This window comes from Leptodactylus fuscus, chromosome 9 (assembly GCF_031893055.1).
Source record: "Leptodactylus fuscus isolate aLepFus1 chromosome 9, aLepFus1.hap2, whole genome shotgun sequence".
NCBI lineage: Eukaryota > Metazoa > Chordata > Amphibia > Anura > Leptodactylidae > Leptodactylus > Leptodactylus fuscus.
The window spans coordinates 89,419,706-89,436,509 of record NC_134273.1 but is presented as its reverse complement, the minus strand read 5'-3'; the positions used below and the strand labels follow the sequence as shown (position 1 = coordinate 89,436,509).

Here is a 16,804-nt window from a genome sequence, read left to right as displayed (position 1 = left end):
GTACAAGACAATTAAGTGCCCCCTCCCCCCATGTGTGCCCCCACACCCCCTAACTGGACTGAATACTGCCCCGAATTGTGGTCGCCGCTCATCGCCGTAACTATGAGGACACATCACTACCGCAATGATTTCCCCATCAGCTACAACAGATCCCCTGTCCTCATCTCTGGGCCGCGGTTTCATAACCTTAAGAGGAAGTTTCTTGTCTTGTAACTTCCACATCAACACTAATAACCCCCCCCCCCCCAATATGGAGGCAGAAGGAGAGGAAATTACACCTTATATATTACCGTCAGTGGCGTAACTAGGAATGGCGGGGCCCCGTGGCGAACTTTTGACATGGGGCCCCCCCGACACCGAAGATCTCGACCGAGTCCCTCCTACGCATTCCTGCGCGCTCTATTATGTCCCATAGTGGCCCCTGCTCACAGTATTATCCCCCATAGTGGCCCCTGCACACAGTATTATCCCCCATAGTGGCCCCTGCACACAGTATTATGTCCCATAGTGGCCCCTGCACACAGTATTATGTCCCATAGTGGTCCCTGCACACAGTATTATACCCCATAGTGGCCCCTGCACACAGTATTATGTCCCATAGTGGTCCCTGCACACAGTATTATACCCCATAGTGGCCCCTGCACACAGTATTATGTCCCATAGTGGCCCCTGCTCACAGTATTATCCCCCATAGTGGCCCCTGCACACAGTATTATCCCCCATAGTGGCCCCTGCACACAGTATTATGTCCCATAGTGGCCCCTGCACACAGTATTATGTCCCATAGTGGCCCCTGCACACAGTATTATGTCCCATAGTGGCCCCTGCGCACAGTATTATGTCCCATAGTGGCCCCTGCGCACAGTATTATGTCCCATAGTGGCCCCTGCGCACAGTATTATGTCCCATAGTGGCCCCTGCGCACAGTATTATGTCCCATAGTGGCCCCTGCGCACAGTATTATGTCCCATAGTGGCCCCTGCGCACAGTATTATGCCCCATAGTGGCCCCTGCGCACAGTATTATGCCCCATAGTGGCCCCTGCGCACAGTATTATCCCCCATAGTGGCCCCTGCGCACAGTATTATGCCCCATAGTGGCCCCTGCGCACAGTATTATGCCCCATAGTGGCCCCTGCGCACAGTATTATGTCCCATAGTGGCCCCTGCGCACAGTATTATGTCCCATAGTGGCCCCTGCGCACAGTATTATGTCCCATAGTGGCCCCTGCGCACAGTATTATGTCCCATAGTGGCCCCTGCGCACAGTATTATGTCCCATAGTGGCCCCTGCGCACAGTATTATGTCCCATAGTGGCCCCTGCGCACAGTATTATGTCCCATAGTGGCCCCTGCGCACAGTATTATGTCCCATAGTGGCCCCTGCGCACAGTATTATGCCCCATAGTGGCCCCTGCGCACAGTATTATGCCCCATAGTGGCCCCTGCGCACAGTATTATGCCCCATAGTGGCCCCTGCGCACAGTATTATGCCCCATAGTGGCCCCTGCGCACAGTATTATGCCCCATAGTGGCCCCTGCACACAGTATTATGCCCCATAGTGGCCCCTGCACACAGTATTATGCCCCATAGTGGCCCCTGCACACAGTATTATGTCCCATAGTGGCCCCTGCACACAGTATTATGTCCCATAGTGGCCCCTGCACACAGTATTATGCCCCATAGTGGCCCCTGCACACAGTATTATGCCCCATAGTGGCCCCTGCACACAGTATTATGTCCCATAGTGGCCCCTGCACACAGTATTATGTCCCATAGTGGCCCCTGCACACAGTATTATGTCCCATAGTGGCCCCTGCACACAGTATTATGTCCCATAGTGGCCCCTGCACACAGTATTATGTCCCATAGTGGCCCCTACAGGACTAAATACTGTCACCGCTGACCGCTATACCAGAACAAATTGTGGATAAAAAAAAATCTGGTCCTGTGCATTACAATTTAGTAACTCCATGTGCCTCATAGTAATAGCAGTTAACCCCATCATCTCCCTCACATTAACCCCTGTCTGCCTCACCATAAGAGTTACTGATATGTGAGAGACATGGAGGTAATAATAAAGTATCTTCATTACTATTACCCCCATATGTCTCACATATCAGTAACTCTTATGGTGAGGCAAACAGGGGTTAATGTGAGGGAGATGATAGGGTTAACTGCTATTACTATGAGGCACATGGAGTTACTAAAACACAAGTAATCCCCCCAAATGCCTGATAGTAATAAGTAACCCCAGTACGTACCTGTGTAGCTTCAGTTTCATTTTCCTGCAGCAGCTTCTTCCTCTTCTTCTCTTCTGTGCAGGACGGCAGGGATAAGCCCCGCCTCCTCCTCTCATTGGTGGGCAGAGGACAGCAGAGAAAGGGAGGGGGGGAGAGGGGGAACGTCCTGAAGCGCTGACAGGAGCCAGAGCTGCAGCTTCGGGGCCCCCTGTTGGTGGAAAGTATTCCACCAACAGGGGGCCCCGATCATTATACTCGGGGGTCCGAAAAGACCTCCGAGCATAATGATAGCAGCGGTAGCAGCTGTCACCGGGCCCCTAATGTCCCGGGCCCTGTGGCAGCTGCTACCGCTGCTATGGTGGTAGTTACGCCACTGATTACCGTGTATGTTTTATTATACTCCAGAGCTGCGCTCACTATTCTGCTGGTGCAGTCACTGTGTACATACATTACATTACTATACCGGTATTATACTCCAGAGCTGCGCTCACTATTCTGCTGGTACAGTCACTGTGTACATACATTACATTACTTATCCTGTATTATACTCCAGAGCTGCGCTCACTATTCTGCTGGTGCAGTCACTGTGTACATACATTACATTACTATACCGGTATTATACTCCAGAGCTGCGCTCACTATTCTGCTGGTACAGTCACTGTGTACATACATTACATTACTTATCCTGTATTATACTCCAGAGCTGCGCTCACTATTCTGCTGGTGCAGTCACTGTGTACATACATTACATTACTTATCCGGTATTATACTCCAGAGCTGCGCTCACTATTCTGCTGGTACAGTCACTGTGTACATACATTACATTACTTATCCTGTATTATACTCCAGAGCTGCGCTCACTATTCTGCTGGTGCAGTCACTGTGTACATACATTACATTACTTATCCTGTATTATACTCCAGAGCTGCGCTCACTATTCTGCTGGTGCAGTCACTGTGTACATACATTACATTACTTATCCTGTATTATACTCCAGAGCTGCGCTCACTATTCTGCTGGTACAGTCACTGTGTACATACATTACTTATCCTGTAGTATACTCCAGAGCTGCGCTCACTATTCTGCTGGTGCAGTCACTGTGCACATGCATTACATTACTTATCCTGTATTATACTCCAGAGCTGCGCTCACTATTCTGCTGGTGCAGTCACTGTGCACATGCATTACATTACTTATCCTGTATTATACTCCAGAGCTGCGCTCACTATTCTGCTGGTACAGTCACTGTGTACATACATTACATTACTTATCCTGTATTATACTCCAGAGCTGCGCTCACTATTCTGCTGGTACAGTCACTGTGTACATACATTACATTACTTATCCTGTATTATACTCCAGAGCTGCGCTCACTATTCTGCTGGTCACTGTGTACATACATTACATTACTTATCCTGTATTATACTCCAGAGCTGCGCTCACTATTCTGCTGGTGCAGTCACTGTGTACATACATTACATTACTTATCCTGTATTATACTCCAGAGCTGCGCTCACTATTCTGCCGGTGCAGTCACTGTGTACATACATTACATTACTTATCCTGTATTATACTCCAGAGCTGCGCTCACTATTCTGCCGGTGCAGTCACTGTGTACATACATTACATTACTTATCCTGTATTATACCCCAGAGCAGCACTCACTATTCTGCCGGTACAGTCACTGTGTACATACATTACATTACTTATCCTGTATTATACTCCAGAGCTGCGCTCACTATTCTGCCGGTACAGTCACTGTGTACATACATTACATTACTTATCCTGTATTATACTCCAGAGCTGCGCTCACTATTCTGCCGGTACAGTCACTGTGTACATACATTACATTACTTATCCTGTATTATACTCCAGAGCTGCGCTCACTATTCTGCTGGTGCAGTCACTGTGTACATACATTACATTACTTATCCTGTATTATACCCCAGAGCAGCACTCACTATTCTGCCGGTACAGTCACTGTGTACATACATTACATTACTTATCCTGTATTATACTCCAGAGCTGCGCTCACTATTCTGCCGGTGCAGTCACTGTGTACATACATTACATTACTTATCCTGTATTATACTCCAGAGCTGCGCTCACTATTCTGCCGGTACAGTCACTGTGTACATACATTACATTACTTATCCTGTATTATACCTCAGAGCTGCGCTCACTATTCTGCTGGTACAGTCACTGTGTACATACATTACATTACATTACTTATCCTGTATTATACACCAGAGCTGCGCTCACTATTCTGCTGGTACAGTCACTGTGTACATACATTACATTACATTACTTATCCTGTATTATACTCCAGAGCTGCGCTCACTATTCTGCTGGTACAGTCACTGTGTACATACATTACATTACTTATCCTATATTATACTCCAGAGCTGCGCTCACTATTCTGCTGGTACAGTCACTGTGTACATACATTACATTACATTACTTCTCCTGTATCATACTCCAGAGCTGCGCTCACTATTCTGCTGGTACAGTCACTGTGTACATACATTACATTACTTATCCTGTATTATACTCCAGAGCTGCGCTCACTATTCTGCTGGTGCAGTCACTGTGTACATACATTACATTACTTATCCTGTATTATACTCCAGAGCTGCGCTCACTATTCTGCTGGTGCAGTCACTGTGTACATACATTACATTACTTATCCTGTATTATACTCCAGAGCTGCGCTCACTATTCTGCTGGTACAGTCACTGTGTACATACATTACATTACATTACTTATCCTGTATTATACTCCAGAGCTGCGCTCACTATTCTGCTGGTACAGTCACTGTGTACATACATTACATTACTTATCCTGTATTATACTCCAGAGCTGCGCTCACTATTCTGCACTCTTACACCAGGTATTACAGTGACGTTCCTCCTCCGCGCCCCCGGCTCTCCTCAGTGACAGGCGCGGCCCCGGTGCTGGCTCCGCCCGGAGGAGGTGATCCCGGGTGTCTCGGTGCTCGCCGTCCGGCGCTGGCCCCGATGGCGGCGGCGCCCCCTAGTAAGAGTGTCCGGTGGCTGCGGGAGAGTCTGCAGTCGGGTCGGAGCGGGCTTCTGCTGCTGGACTGCCGGCCCCAGGAGCGCTACCAGGCGGCGCACATCGAGGCTGCCGTCAGCGTCACTGTGCCCGGCCTGATGTTGCGCCGCCTCCGCACTGGCAGCATGTCCGTCCGCTCCGTCATAGCCAGCGACCCTGAGGCCTTCTCGCGCCGACGACAGGCCGACACCGTGCTGCTGTACGACGAGTCGACCCTGGACTGGCCGGACAACCAGAGCTCGGTGCTGGGCCTGCTGCTGCAGAAACTCCGGGAGGACGGGTGCAGAGCCTGCTACCTGAGAGGTACCACAAGTGCCAGCGTGCGGGGGTGTAGAGCTGTACAGGGGGGAGTCCGGGGGGTGTAGAGCTGTACAGGGGGGAGTCCGGGGGGTGTAGAGCTGTACAGGGGGGAGTCCGGGGGGTGTAGAGCTGTACAGGGGGGAGTCCGGGGGGTGTAGAGCTGTACAGGGGGGAGTCCGGGGGGTGTAGAGCTGTACAGGGGGAGTCCGGGGGGTGTAGAGCTGTACAGGGGGGAGTCCGGGGGGTGTAGAGCTGTACAGGGGGGAGTCCGGGGGGTGTAGAGCTGTACAGGGGGGAGTCCGGGGGGTGTAGAGCTGTACAGGGGGGAGTCCGGGGGGGGTGTAGAGCTGTACAGGGGGGAGTCCGGGGGGTGTAGAGCTGTACAGGGGGGAGTCCGGGGGGTGTAGAGCTGTACAGGGGGGAGTCCGGGGGGTGTAGAGCTGTACAGGGGGGAGTCCGGGGGGGGTGTAGAGCTGTACAGGGGGGAGTCCGGGGGGTGTAGAGCTGTACAGGGGGGAGTCCGGGGGGTGTAGAGCTGTACAGGGGGGAGTCCGGGGGGGTGTAGCGCTGTACAGGGGGGAGTCCGGGGGGTGTAGAGCTGTACAGGGGGGAGTCCGGGAGGTGTAGAGCTGTACAGGGGGGAGTCCGGGGGGTGTAGAGCTGTACAGGGGGGAGTCCGGGGGGGTGTAGAGCTGTACAGGGGGGGAGTCCGGGGGGGTGTAGAGCTGTACAGGGGGGGAGTCCGGGGGGGTGTAGAGCTGTACAGGGGGGGAGTCCGGGGGGTGTAGAGCTGTACAGGGGGGGAGTCCGGGGGGTGTAGAGCTGTACAGGGGGGGAGTCCGGGGGGTGTAGAGCTGTACAGGGGGGGAGTCCGGGGGGTGTAGAGCTGTACAGGGGGGAGTCCTTGGGGGTGTAGACCTGTACAGGGGGGAGTCCGGGGGGTGTAGAGCTGTACAGGGGGGAGTCCGGGGGGTGTAGAGCTGTACAGGGGGGAGTCCGGGGGGTGTAGAGCTGTACAGGGGGGAGTCCTTGGGGGTGTAGAGCTGTACAGGGGGGAGTCCGGGGGGTGTAGAGCTGTACAGGGGGGAGTCCGGGGGGTGTAGAGCTGTACAGGGGGGAGTCTGGGGGGTGTAGACCTGTACAGGGGGTGCTGGTACCCCCACTTTGTGCCATAGAACCCCATGTTGTAAAGTTTGTGCCCCCCATCAGATTGTTAGTTCTTGGTTACATGGCGGTATATGGTGACCAAATCGCAGCTGGCCGTGGTGTGACTACTGACTGACTGTGTGTAGCAGAGCTGTCCGTGTGTGTGTGTAGCAGAGCTGTCCGTGTGTGTAGCAGAGCTGTCCGTGTGTGTGTGTAGCAGAGCTGTCCGTGTGTGTGTGTAGCAGAGCTGTCCGTGTGTGTGTGTGTAGCAGAGCTGTCTGTGTGTGTGTGTAGCAGAGCTGTCCGTGTGTGTAGCAGAGCTGTCCGTGTGTGTAGCAGAGCTGTCCGTGTGTGTGTGTGTAGCAGAGCTGTCCGTGTGTGTAGCAGAGCTGTCCGTGTGTGTGTGTAGCAGAGCTGTCCGTGTGTGTGTGTAGCAGAGCTGTCCGTGTGTGTGTGTAGCAGAGCTGTCCGTGTGTGTGTGTGTGTGTGTAGCAGAGCTGTCCGTGTGTGTAGCAGAGCTGTCCATGTGTGTGTGTAGCAGAGCTGTCCGTGTGTGTGTGTGTGTAGCAGAGCTGTCCGTGTGTGTTTGTGTAGCAGAGCTGTCCGTGTGTGTGTAGAAGAGCTGTCTGTGTGTGTGTGTAGCAGAGCTGTCCGTGTGTGTGTAGCAGAGCTGTCCGTGTGTGTAGCAGAGCTGTCCGTGTGTGTGTAGCAGAGCTGTCCGTGTGTGTAGCAGAGCTGTCCGTGTGTGTAGCAGAGCTGTCCGTGTGTTTGCGTGTAGCAGAGCTGTCCGTGTGTTTGCGTGTAGCAGAGCTGTCCGTGTGTGTGTGTGGCAGAGCTGTCCGTGTGTGTGTGTGGCAGAGCTGTCCGTGTGTGTGTAGCAGAGCTGTCCGTGTGTGTGTGGCAGAGCTGTCCGTGTGTGTGTAGCAGAGCTGTCCGTGTGTGTGTAGCAGAGCTGTCCGTGTGTGTGTAGCAGAGCTGTCCGTGTGTGTGTAGCAGAGCTGTCCGTGTGTGTGTGTGTGTAGCAGAGCTGTCCGTGTGTGTGTAGCAGAGCTTTCCTTCTGTGTGTGTGTGTAGAAGAGCTGTCCGTGTGTGTGTAGCAGAGCTGTCCTTGTGTGTTTGTGTAGCAGAGCTGTCCGTGTAGCAGAGCTGTCCGTGTGTGTGTAGAAGAGCTGTCTGTGTGTGTGTGTAGCAGAGCTGTCCGTGTGTGTGTAGCAGAGCTGTCTGTGTGTGTAGCAGATCTGTCCGTGTGTGTGTGTAGCAGAGCTGTCCGTGTGTGTGTAGCAGAGCTGTCCTTGTGTGTTTGTGTAGCAGAGCTGTCCGTGTGTGTGTAGAAGAGCTGTCCGTGTGTGTGTGTAGCAGAGCTGTCCGTGTGTGTAGCAGAGCTGTCCGTGTGTGTGTGTAGCAGAGCTGTCCGTGTGTGTGTAGCAGAGCTGTCCGTGTGTGTGTGTAGCAGAGCTGTCCGTGTGTGTGTAGCAGAGCTGACCGTGTGTGTGTAGCAGAGCTGTCTGTCCGTGTGTGTAGCAGAGCTGTCTGTCCGTGTGTGTAGCAGAGCTGTCTGTGTGTGTGTGTAGCAGAGCTGTCTGTCCGTGTGTAGCAGAGCTGTCCGTGTGTGTGTAGCAGAGCTGTCCGTGTGTGTAGCAGAGCTGTCCGTGTGTGTAGCAGAGCTGTCTGTGTGTGTGTGTAGCAGAGCTGTCTGTGTGTGTGTGTAGCAGAGCTGTCCGTGTGTGTGTAGCAGAGCTGTCTGTGTGTGTGTGTAGCAGAGCTGTCTGTGTGTGTGTGTAGCAGAGCTGTCTGTGTGTGTGTGTAGCAGAGCTGTCTGTGTGTGTGTGTAGCAGAGCTGTCTGTGTGTGTGTGTAGCAGAGCTGTCCGTGTGTGTGTGTAGCAGAGCTGTCCGTGTGTGTGTGTAGCAGAGCTGTCCGTGTGTGTGTGTAGCAGAGCTGTCCGTGTGTGTGTGTAGCAGAGCTGTCCGTGTGTGTGTGTAGCAGAGCTGTCCGTGTGTGTGTGTGTAGCAGAGCTGTCCGTGTGTGTGTGTAGCAGAGCTGTCCGTGTGTGTGTGTAGCAGAGCTGTCCGTGTGTGTGTAGCAGAGCTGACCGTGTGTGTGTAGCAGAGCTGTCCGTGTGTGTGTAGCAGAGCTGTCCGTGTGTGTGTGTAGCAGAGCTGTCCGTGTGTGTGTGTAGCAGAGCTGACCGTGTGTGTGTAGCAGAGCTGTCCGTGTGTGTAGCAGAGCTGTCCGTGTGTGTAGCAGAGCTGTCCGTGTGTGTGTAGCAGAGCTGTCTGTGTGTGTGTGTGTAGCAGAGCTGTCCGTGTGTGTGTAGCAGAGCTGTCTGTCCGTGTGTAGCAGAGCTGTCTGTCCGTGTGTGTAGCAGAGCTGTGTGTGTGTAGCAGAGCTGTCTGTCCGTGTGTAGCAGAGCTGTCCGTGTGTGTGTAGCAGAGCTGTCCGTGTGTGTAGCAGAGCTGTCCGTGTGTGTAGCAGAGCTGTCTGTGTGTGTGTGTAGCAGAGCTGTCTGTGTGTGTGTGTGTAGCAGAGCTGTCCGTGTGTGTGTAGCAGAGCTGTCTGTGTGTGTGTGTAGCAGAGCTGTCCGTGTGTGTAGCAGAGCTGTCTGTGTGTGTGTGTAGCAGAGCTGTCTGTGTGTGTGTGTAGCAGAGCTGTCCGTGTGTGTGTGTAGCAGAGCTGTCCGTGTGTGTGTGTAGCAGAGCTGTCCGTGTGTGTGTGTAGCAGAGCTGTCCGTGTGTGTGTGTAGCAGAGCTGTCCGTGTGTGTAGCAGAGCTGTCCGTGTGTGTGTGTAGCAGAGCTGTCCGTGTGTGTGTGTAGCAGAGCTGTCCGTGTGTGTGTGTAGCAGAGCTGTCTGTCCGTGTGTAGCAGAGCTGTCCGTGTGGATTTGTCACCTTCAGTCCTGTATTACACCAGTTTGCACAGTCGGACTGTAAGATGACAGTCTCGGCTCTGCTACATCTTTATAGACCCCCCCATCCCCCAGCTTGAAGCGGCCGCCATTTTCCTTGTCCTTTCCGGTAGAGTATATGAGTACGCTGCACCAGAACTTCTGCTCTGTAGAGAGTGACGCAGCCAGGTTCTGGCCTATGTCTCTGGGAAAGCTGGGTGCCCTCCATCATGGCGGTGATGTGCTGCAGCCTGTATTCCATATAACCCAGCTTCCTTCGGCTCAGAGCGGTCACCCAGCTTTCCTAGAAGCTTTCCCAGATACTTTCACCTTTGCTTTGTGACATTTCCTGGTTGGGTGTCAGACGAGCTCCAGCACGCCGGGGGTTACTCCTCCCCCCCCCCCCCTGTCACGCTGCGTGGGCGTAATAATTCGCGTGTATAATACAGGGAAGGTCTCGAGGGCGGGTGGAGCCGACTTGTCACATCACGTCCTGCAGGAAACCTCCGACCCCTGTCCTCAAGGAAACCACAAAACACCCCAAAAATTCTTCAACCAAAAAAATCCAAGTCTGCAGCGAGGCGCCCCACTCTGTGGTCAGGGGAGGGTTAATGCGGCTGTCAGAAGACCCCAGGACGGACCCCTAAAATAAATTGGACCCCGACCACTAGACTGGAGCCACTTGTGGGCCCTCCTCACTTTCTGGCACTGCTGCACTTCATGCCCCGGGGTAGTTGCGCTCTCTGGGGTCCAGATTGGGGCCGTGGTGACCCCTGGTCCGGTGACTCTCACCCCCTGGTCTCACTTTGTTACTTTGTTGCAGATGGGATTGAGTTGTTACAATGTGAAAGTTAGTTTGTAAGCTGGGGGTCAGAGGTCGGGAGGGGGCGGGGTTAGTGTGCACGGTCCTGTCTGATCTGCTGCTGCGCTTCTTTGCAGGTGGATACAGTAAGTTCCAGAGGGAGCACCCGGAGCTCTGCGAGCTGGGCCTGGACATCCCCTCCCCCACTGAGCCCTCGCCGGATTCTCTGCTGGGATTGGGCAGCCTGAGGATCAGCTCTGAAGGATCTGACGGCGAATCTGACCGAGAACCCAACAGCGCCACCGAATCGGAAGGAAGCCCCGCCCTCACCAACCAGAACACCTTCCCCGTCCAGATCCTTCCGTATTTATACCTCGGCTGCGCTAAAGATTCGGCCAATCTGGATATTCTGGGGAAATACAACATCAAATACATCCTGAACGTGACCCCGAACCTGCCCAACGCCTTCGAGCACAACGGCCACTTCAAGTACAAGCAGATCCCCATCTCCGACCACTGGAGCCAGAACCTGTCGCAGTTCTTCCCGGAGGCCATATCCTTCATCGGTAGGTGACGACAATGGCGGCCGCGCACTACAACTCCCATCATGCCCTGACACTGCTAGAGAGGAGACGTGGTGCCGGGAACTGCTCACAGATGGATGACGCCGCTCTAGAGCTGCCTGCGCTGATACACTGTAACAGAACCTGCCGCCGTCCTGTCATGTCCTGGTACTAGACAGGCTGTGGCTGCTATCACTATGAGATGGAGACTGTCAGCAGGGAGGAGCTAGACTCTGAGCTGTGCAGTATACGGAAGGCCATTGCCATATCAACTATGAGTGCAGCTCTGGATGTGACTGGAGTATGCAAACTATGAATGCAGCTCTGGATGTGACTGCAGTACGCAAACTATGAATGCAGCTCTGGATGTGACTGGAGTACACAAACTATGAATGCAGCTCTGGGTGTGACTGGAGTGCACAAACTATGAATGTAGCTCTGGATGTGACTGCAGTACGCAAACTATGAATGCAGCTCTGGATGTGACTGCAGTACGCAAACTATGAATGCAGCTCTGGATGTGACTGGAGTATGCAAACTATGAATGCAGCTCTGGGTGTGACTGGAGTGCGCAAACTATGAATGCAGCTCTGGGTGTGACTGGAGTGCACAAACTATGAATGTAGCTCTGGATGTGACTGGAGTATGCAAACTATGAATGCAGCTCTGCATGTGACTGGAGTATGGAAACTATGAATGCAGCTCTGCATGTGACTGGAGTATGCAAACTATGAATGCAGCTCTGGGTGTGACTGGAGTATGGAAACTATGAATGCAGCTCTGCATGTGACTGGAGTATGCAAACTATGAATGCAGCTCTGGGTGTGACTGGAGTACACAAACTATGAATGCAGCTCTGGGTGTGACTGGAGTGCACAAACTATGAATGTAGCTCTGGATGTGACTGCAGTACGCAAACTATGAATGCAGCTCTGGATGTGACTGCAGTACGCAAACTATGAATGCAGCTCTGGATGTGACTGGAGTATGCAAACTATGAATGCAGCTCTGGATGTGACTGGAGTGCGCAAACTATGAATGCAGCTCTGGGTGTGACTGGAGTGCACAAACTATGAATGTAGCTCTGGATGTGACTGGAGTATGCAAACTATGAATGCAGCTCTGCATGTGACTGGAGTATGGAAACTATGAATGCAGCTCTGGATGTGACTGCAGTAGGCAAACTATGAATGCAGCTCTGGGTGTGACTGGAGTACACAAACTATGAATGCAGCTCTGGATGTGACTGGAGTATGCAAACTATGAATGCAGCTCTGGGTGTGACTGGAGTACGCAAACTATGAATGCAGCTCTGGATGTGATTGGAGTGCACAAACTATGAATGTAGCTCTGGATGTGACTGGAGTATGCAAACTATGAATGCAGCTCTGGGTGTGACTGGAGTACACAAACTATGAATGCAGCTCTGGATGTGACTGGAGTATGCAAACTATGAATGTAGCTCTGGATGTGACTGGAGTATGCAAACTATGAATGCAGCTCTGGATGTGACTGGAGTATGGAAACTATGAATGCAGCTCTGCATGTGACTGGAGTATGGAAACTATGAATGCAGCTCTGCATGTGACTGGAGTATGCAAACTATGAATGCAGCTCTGGGTGTGACTGGAGTACACAAACTATGAATGCAGCTCTGGGTGTGACTGGAGTGCACAAACTATGAATGCAGCTCTGCGTGTGACTGGAGTACGCAAACTATGAATGCAGCTCTGCATGTGACTGGAGTATGCAAACTATGAATGCAGCTCTGGATGTGACTGCAGTAGGCAAACTATGAATGCAGCTCTGGATGTGACTGGAGTATGGAAACTATGAATGCAGCTCTGCATGTGACTGGAGTATGCAAACTATGAATGCAGCTCTGGGTGTGACTGGAGTACACAAACTATGAATGCAGCTCTGCATGTGACTGGAGTATGCAAACTATGAATGCAGCTCTGGGTGTGACTGGAGTACACAAACTATGAATGCAGCTCTGCATGTGACTGGAGTATGGAAACTATGAATGCAGCTCTGCATGTGACTGGAGTATGGAAACTATGAATGCAGCTCTGCATGTGACTGGAGTATGCAAACTATGAATGCAGCTCTGGATGTGACTGGAGTATGCAAACTATGAATGCAGCTCTGCATGTGACTGGAGTATGCAAACTATGAATGCAGCTCTGGGTGTGACTGGAGTACACAAACTATGAATGCAGCTCTGCATGTGACTGGAGTATGGAAACTATGAATGCAGCTCTGCATGTGACTGGAGTATGGAAACTATGAATGCAGCTCTGCATGTGACTGGAGTATGCAAACTATGAATGCAGCTCTGGATGTGACTGGAGTATGCAAACTATGAATGCAGCTCTGCATGTGACTGGAGTATGCAAACTATGAATGCAGCTCTGGATGTGACTGGAGTATGCAAACTATGAATGCAGCTCTGCATGTGACTGGAGTATGCAAACTATGAATGCAGCTCTGGGTGTGACTGGAGTACACAAACTATGAATGCAGCTCTGGATGTGACTGGAGTGCACAAACAATTAGAGATGAGCGAGTAGTATTCGAAACGGCAGTTTCGAATAGCACGCACCCATAGGAATGAATGGACGCAGCCGTCTACGTGCCGGCCGGCTCCATTCATTGCTATGGGTGCGTGCTATTCGAAACTGCCGTTTCGAATACTACTCGCTCATCTCTACAAACAATGAATGCAGCTCTGGATGTGACTGGAGTATGCAAACTATGAATGCAGCTCTGCATGTGACTGCAGTATGCAAACTATGAATGCAGCTCTGGATGTGACTGGAGTATGCAAACTATGAATGCAGCTCTGGATGTGACTGCAGTACGCAAACTATGAATGCAGCTCTGGATGTGACTGGAGTATGCAAACTATGAATGCAGCTCTGGATGTGACTGGAGTATGCAAACTATGAATGCAGCTCTGCATGTGACTGGAGTATGGAAACTATGAATGCAGCTCTGGATGTGACTGGAGTATGCAAACTATGAATGCAGCTCTGGATGTGACTGGAGTATGGAAACTATGAATGCAGCTCTGCATGTGACTGGAGTATGGAAACTATGAATGCAGCTCTGGATGTGACTGGAGTATGCAAACTATGAATGCAGCTCTGGATGTGACTGGACTGCACAAACAATTAGAGATGAGCGAGTAGTATTCGAAACGGCAGTTTCGAATAGCACGCACCCATAGGAATGAATGGACGCAGCCGTCTACGTGCCGGCCGGCTCCATTCATTGCTATGGGTGCGTGCTATTCGAATGCAGCTCTGACTGGTGACATTCTTGTCTCTGATGACATCACTCTTCTACTACTTAGCTCCTCCCACTGATATTTTGTGCCGATTCTTCTTTCAGACGAGGCTCGCTCCAACAAGTGCGGGATCCTGGTCCACTGCCTGGCAGGCATCAGCCGCTCGGTGACGGTCACGGTGGCGTACCTCATGCAGAAGCTCAACCTCTCGCTGAACGACGCCTACGACTTTGTGAAGAGGAAAAAGTCGAACATCTCGCCAAACTTTAACTTCATGGGACAACTGCTGGACTTTGAAAGGACCCTGAAAAGTCCCTGCGACCTGCGCTCGCCCGCCAACCAGCTGTACTTCACCACGCCCACCAACAACAACCTCTTCCAGCTGGACAGCCTGGAGTTCACATGATGACGACTCCGGCCGGGCGGGCGGGCGGGCGAGGATGATGAGTCTTGTCGGTTCTCCCTTTGTCATCTGTAAGTTCTTGCATTCTCTTTCTGGAGCAGAAGTCGCCTCCGGATTTCAACTTGCACTTAACAAATCAGCGTTGAGACCCGCAGAGAAGACGACGTCGATTTTGTATTCTATTTTTGTATCCGGGGCAGTTGTGTCCGAAATATATAGCGAGGTTCCTCTTCTCTGGAATCGGTAGGGCCTGATCGGTGCCGGATTATCAGCACTTCTGGATTATCAAGTGTCAGATGATCAGAACATCTCAGTTATCCAGTGCCAAATGATCAAATGTTCTGGATTATCACGTGTCAGATTATCAGATCTTCTGGATTATTGGGTGCCAGAGGATCAGATTTTCTTAGATATCCAGAGATTATCTGGATTATCAGATCTTCTGGAATTTCAGGTTCCAGGTGATCTGATAATTATCAGATTATCGGTTCCCGAATGATATCACGTTCTGGATTACTATTTGCCCGATGGTCAGATGTTCTGGATTATGAGATTTTCTAGCAGACCAGGCACTAGACGCTCGCACTTTCTGGATTATCGGATCTGCTGAGTTATCTGGAGCCGGATTATCTCATGTTCTGGATTATCAGATCCTTGGGATTTTCCGTTGCCAGATAAGAGGAATTTTGCTGAAGATATTTGCTCTAGATCTCAGCGCAGCTCTCCGCTCTAGAACCGCCCCCTGCTATAACGTCATTCCGCGGTGGTTCTAGAGCGCTGCAGCCTCGTTAGGTGGCGGGTAATTAGTATTCAACTAATCGGCTAATCACATGTGGTGGGCGGAGTCGTTAATCAGACTTTGTATTTTTTCCTACGAGATTTTCGATCCCTGAATTTTTTTCTATTTGTATAAAAATTGTATTTTTTGTATATTTTTATAAACCAAATGTTTCTATTGACCAAATGCTGTTTGCACAGTTTACAGGACGACGCTCGCCGCCATCGCTGCCGCCGCGCTCCTCTGTCATTGGGTGTTACTTTCTGCAGCTACTCTTGTGCCATATGGATAGTATTGAGCGTCGTCTCAGGAGCTTACAATCTACAAGTGTTCAGTCTGGAGGTAGCGCTAGTACAATCTATGCAAATCGTATTCACGCGGAGCTGTCGCTGCTCACAGTCATCAGTGTTTCTGGAGGCGACGCCATGTGCAGGAAATAGGGAGCCTGTCATCTGGGGTGACCAGAACATGGGGGCAGCGGGGGCTGAAGTGAAGGGTGTGCTCCTGCCCCGGGGGCTTCTGTCTCATCAGCAGGTGCTTCATCTTATCCTGTAGTGTCTTAAAGGGGCAGCGTCCCAATATACTGGACATCAGACTTTATCATAGTATTTCTAATATTCCTGGTTTACATTGTAACGACACATCAGCTGTGAACAGGTCAGAGAAAGACTGACTACTGGATGTTACAGGATAAGTAATGTATGTACACAGTGACTGCACCAGCAGAATAGTGAGCGCAGCTCTGGAGTATAATACAGGATAAGTAATGTAATGTATGTACACAGTGACTGTACCAGCAGAATAGTGAGCGCAGCTCTGGAGTATAATACAGGATAAGTAATGTAATGTATGTACACAGTGACTGCACCAGCAGAATAGTGAGCGCAGCTCTGGAGTATAATACAGGATAAGTAATGTAATGTATGTACACAGTGACTGCACCAGCAGAATAGTGAGCGCAGCTCTGGGGTATAATACAGGATAAGTAATGTAATGTATGTACACAGTGACTGTACCAGCAGAATAGTGAGCGCAGCTCTGGGGTATAATACAGGATAAGTAATGTAATGTATATACACAGTGACTGCACCAGCAGAATAGTGAGCGCAGCTCTGGAGTATAATACAGGATAAGTAATGTAATGTATGTACACAGTGACTGTACCAGCAGAATAGTGAGCGCAGCTCTGGGGTATAATACAGGATAAGTAATGTAATGTATATACACAGTGACTGCACCAGCAGAATAGTGAGCGCAGCTCTGGAGTATAATACAGGATAAGTAATGTAATGTATGTACACAGTGACTGCACCAGCAGAATA

The 16,804-nt window shown here is 51.2% G+C and overlaps 1 protein-coding gene across 1 annotated transcript; it reads left to right on the top strand.

Moving 5' to 3' along the window:
- Positions 1 to 5,202: 5,202 nt before the first annotated feature.
- Positions 5,203 to 16,234, top strand: LOC142218900 (dual specificity protein phosphatase 7-like). Its single transcript, XM_075287878.1, has 3 exons — positions 5,203 to 5,618; positions 10,584 to 11,012; positions 14,406 to 16,234. The coding sequence occupies exons 1-3, from the start codon at positions 5,261 to 5,263 to the stop codon at positions 14,705 to 14,707; spliced, it is 1,089 nt and encodes a 362-aa protein (XP_075143979.1). The 5' UTR covers positions 5,203 to 5,260; the 3' UTR covers positions 14,708 to 16,234.
- The last annotated feature ends 570 nt before the right edge of the window (positions 16,235 to 16,804 follow it).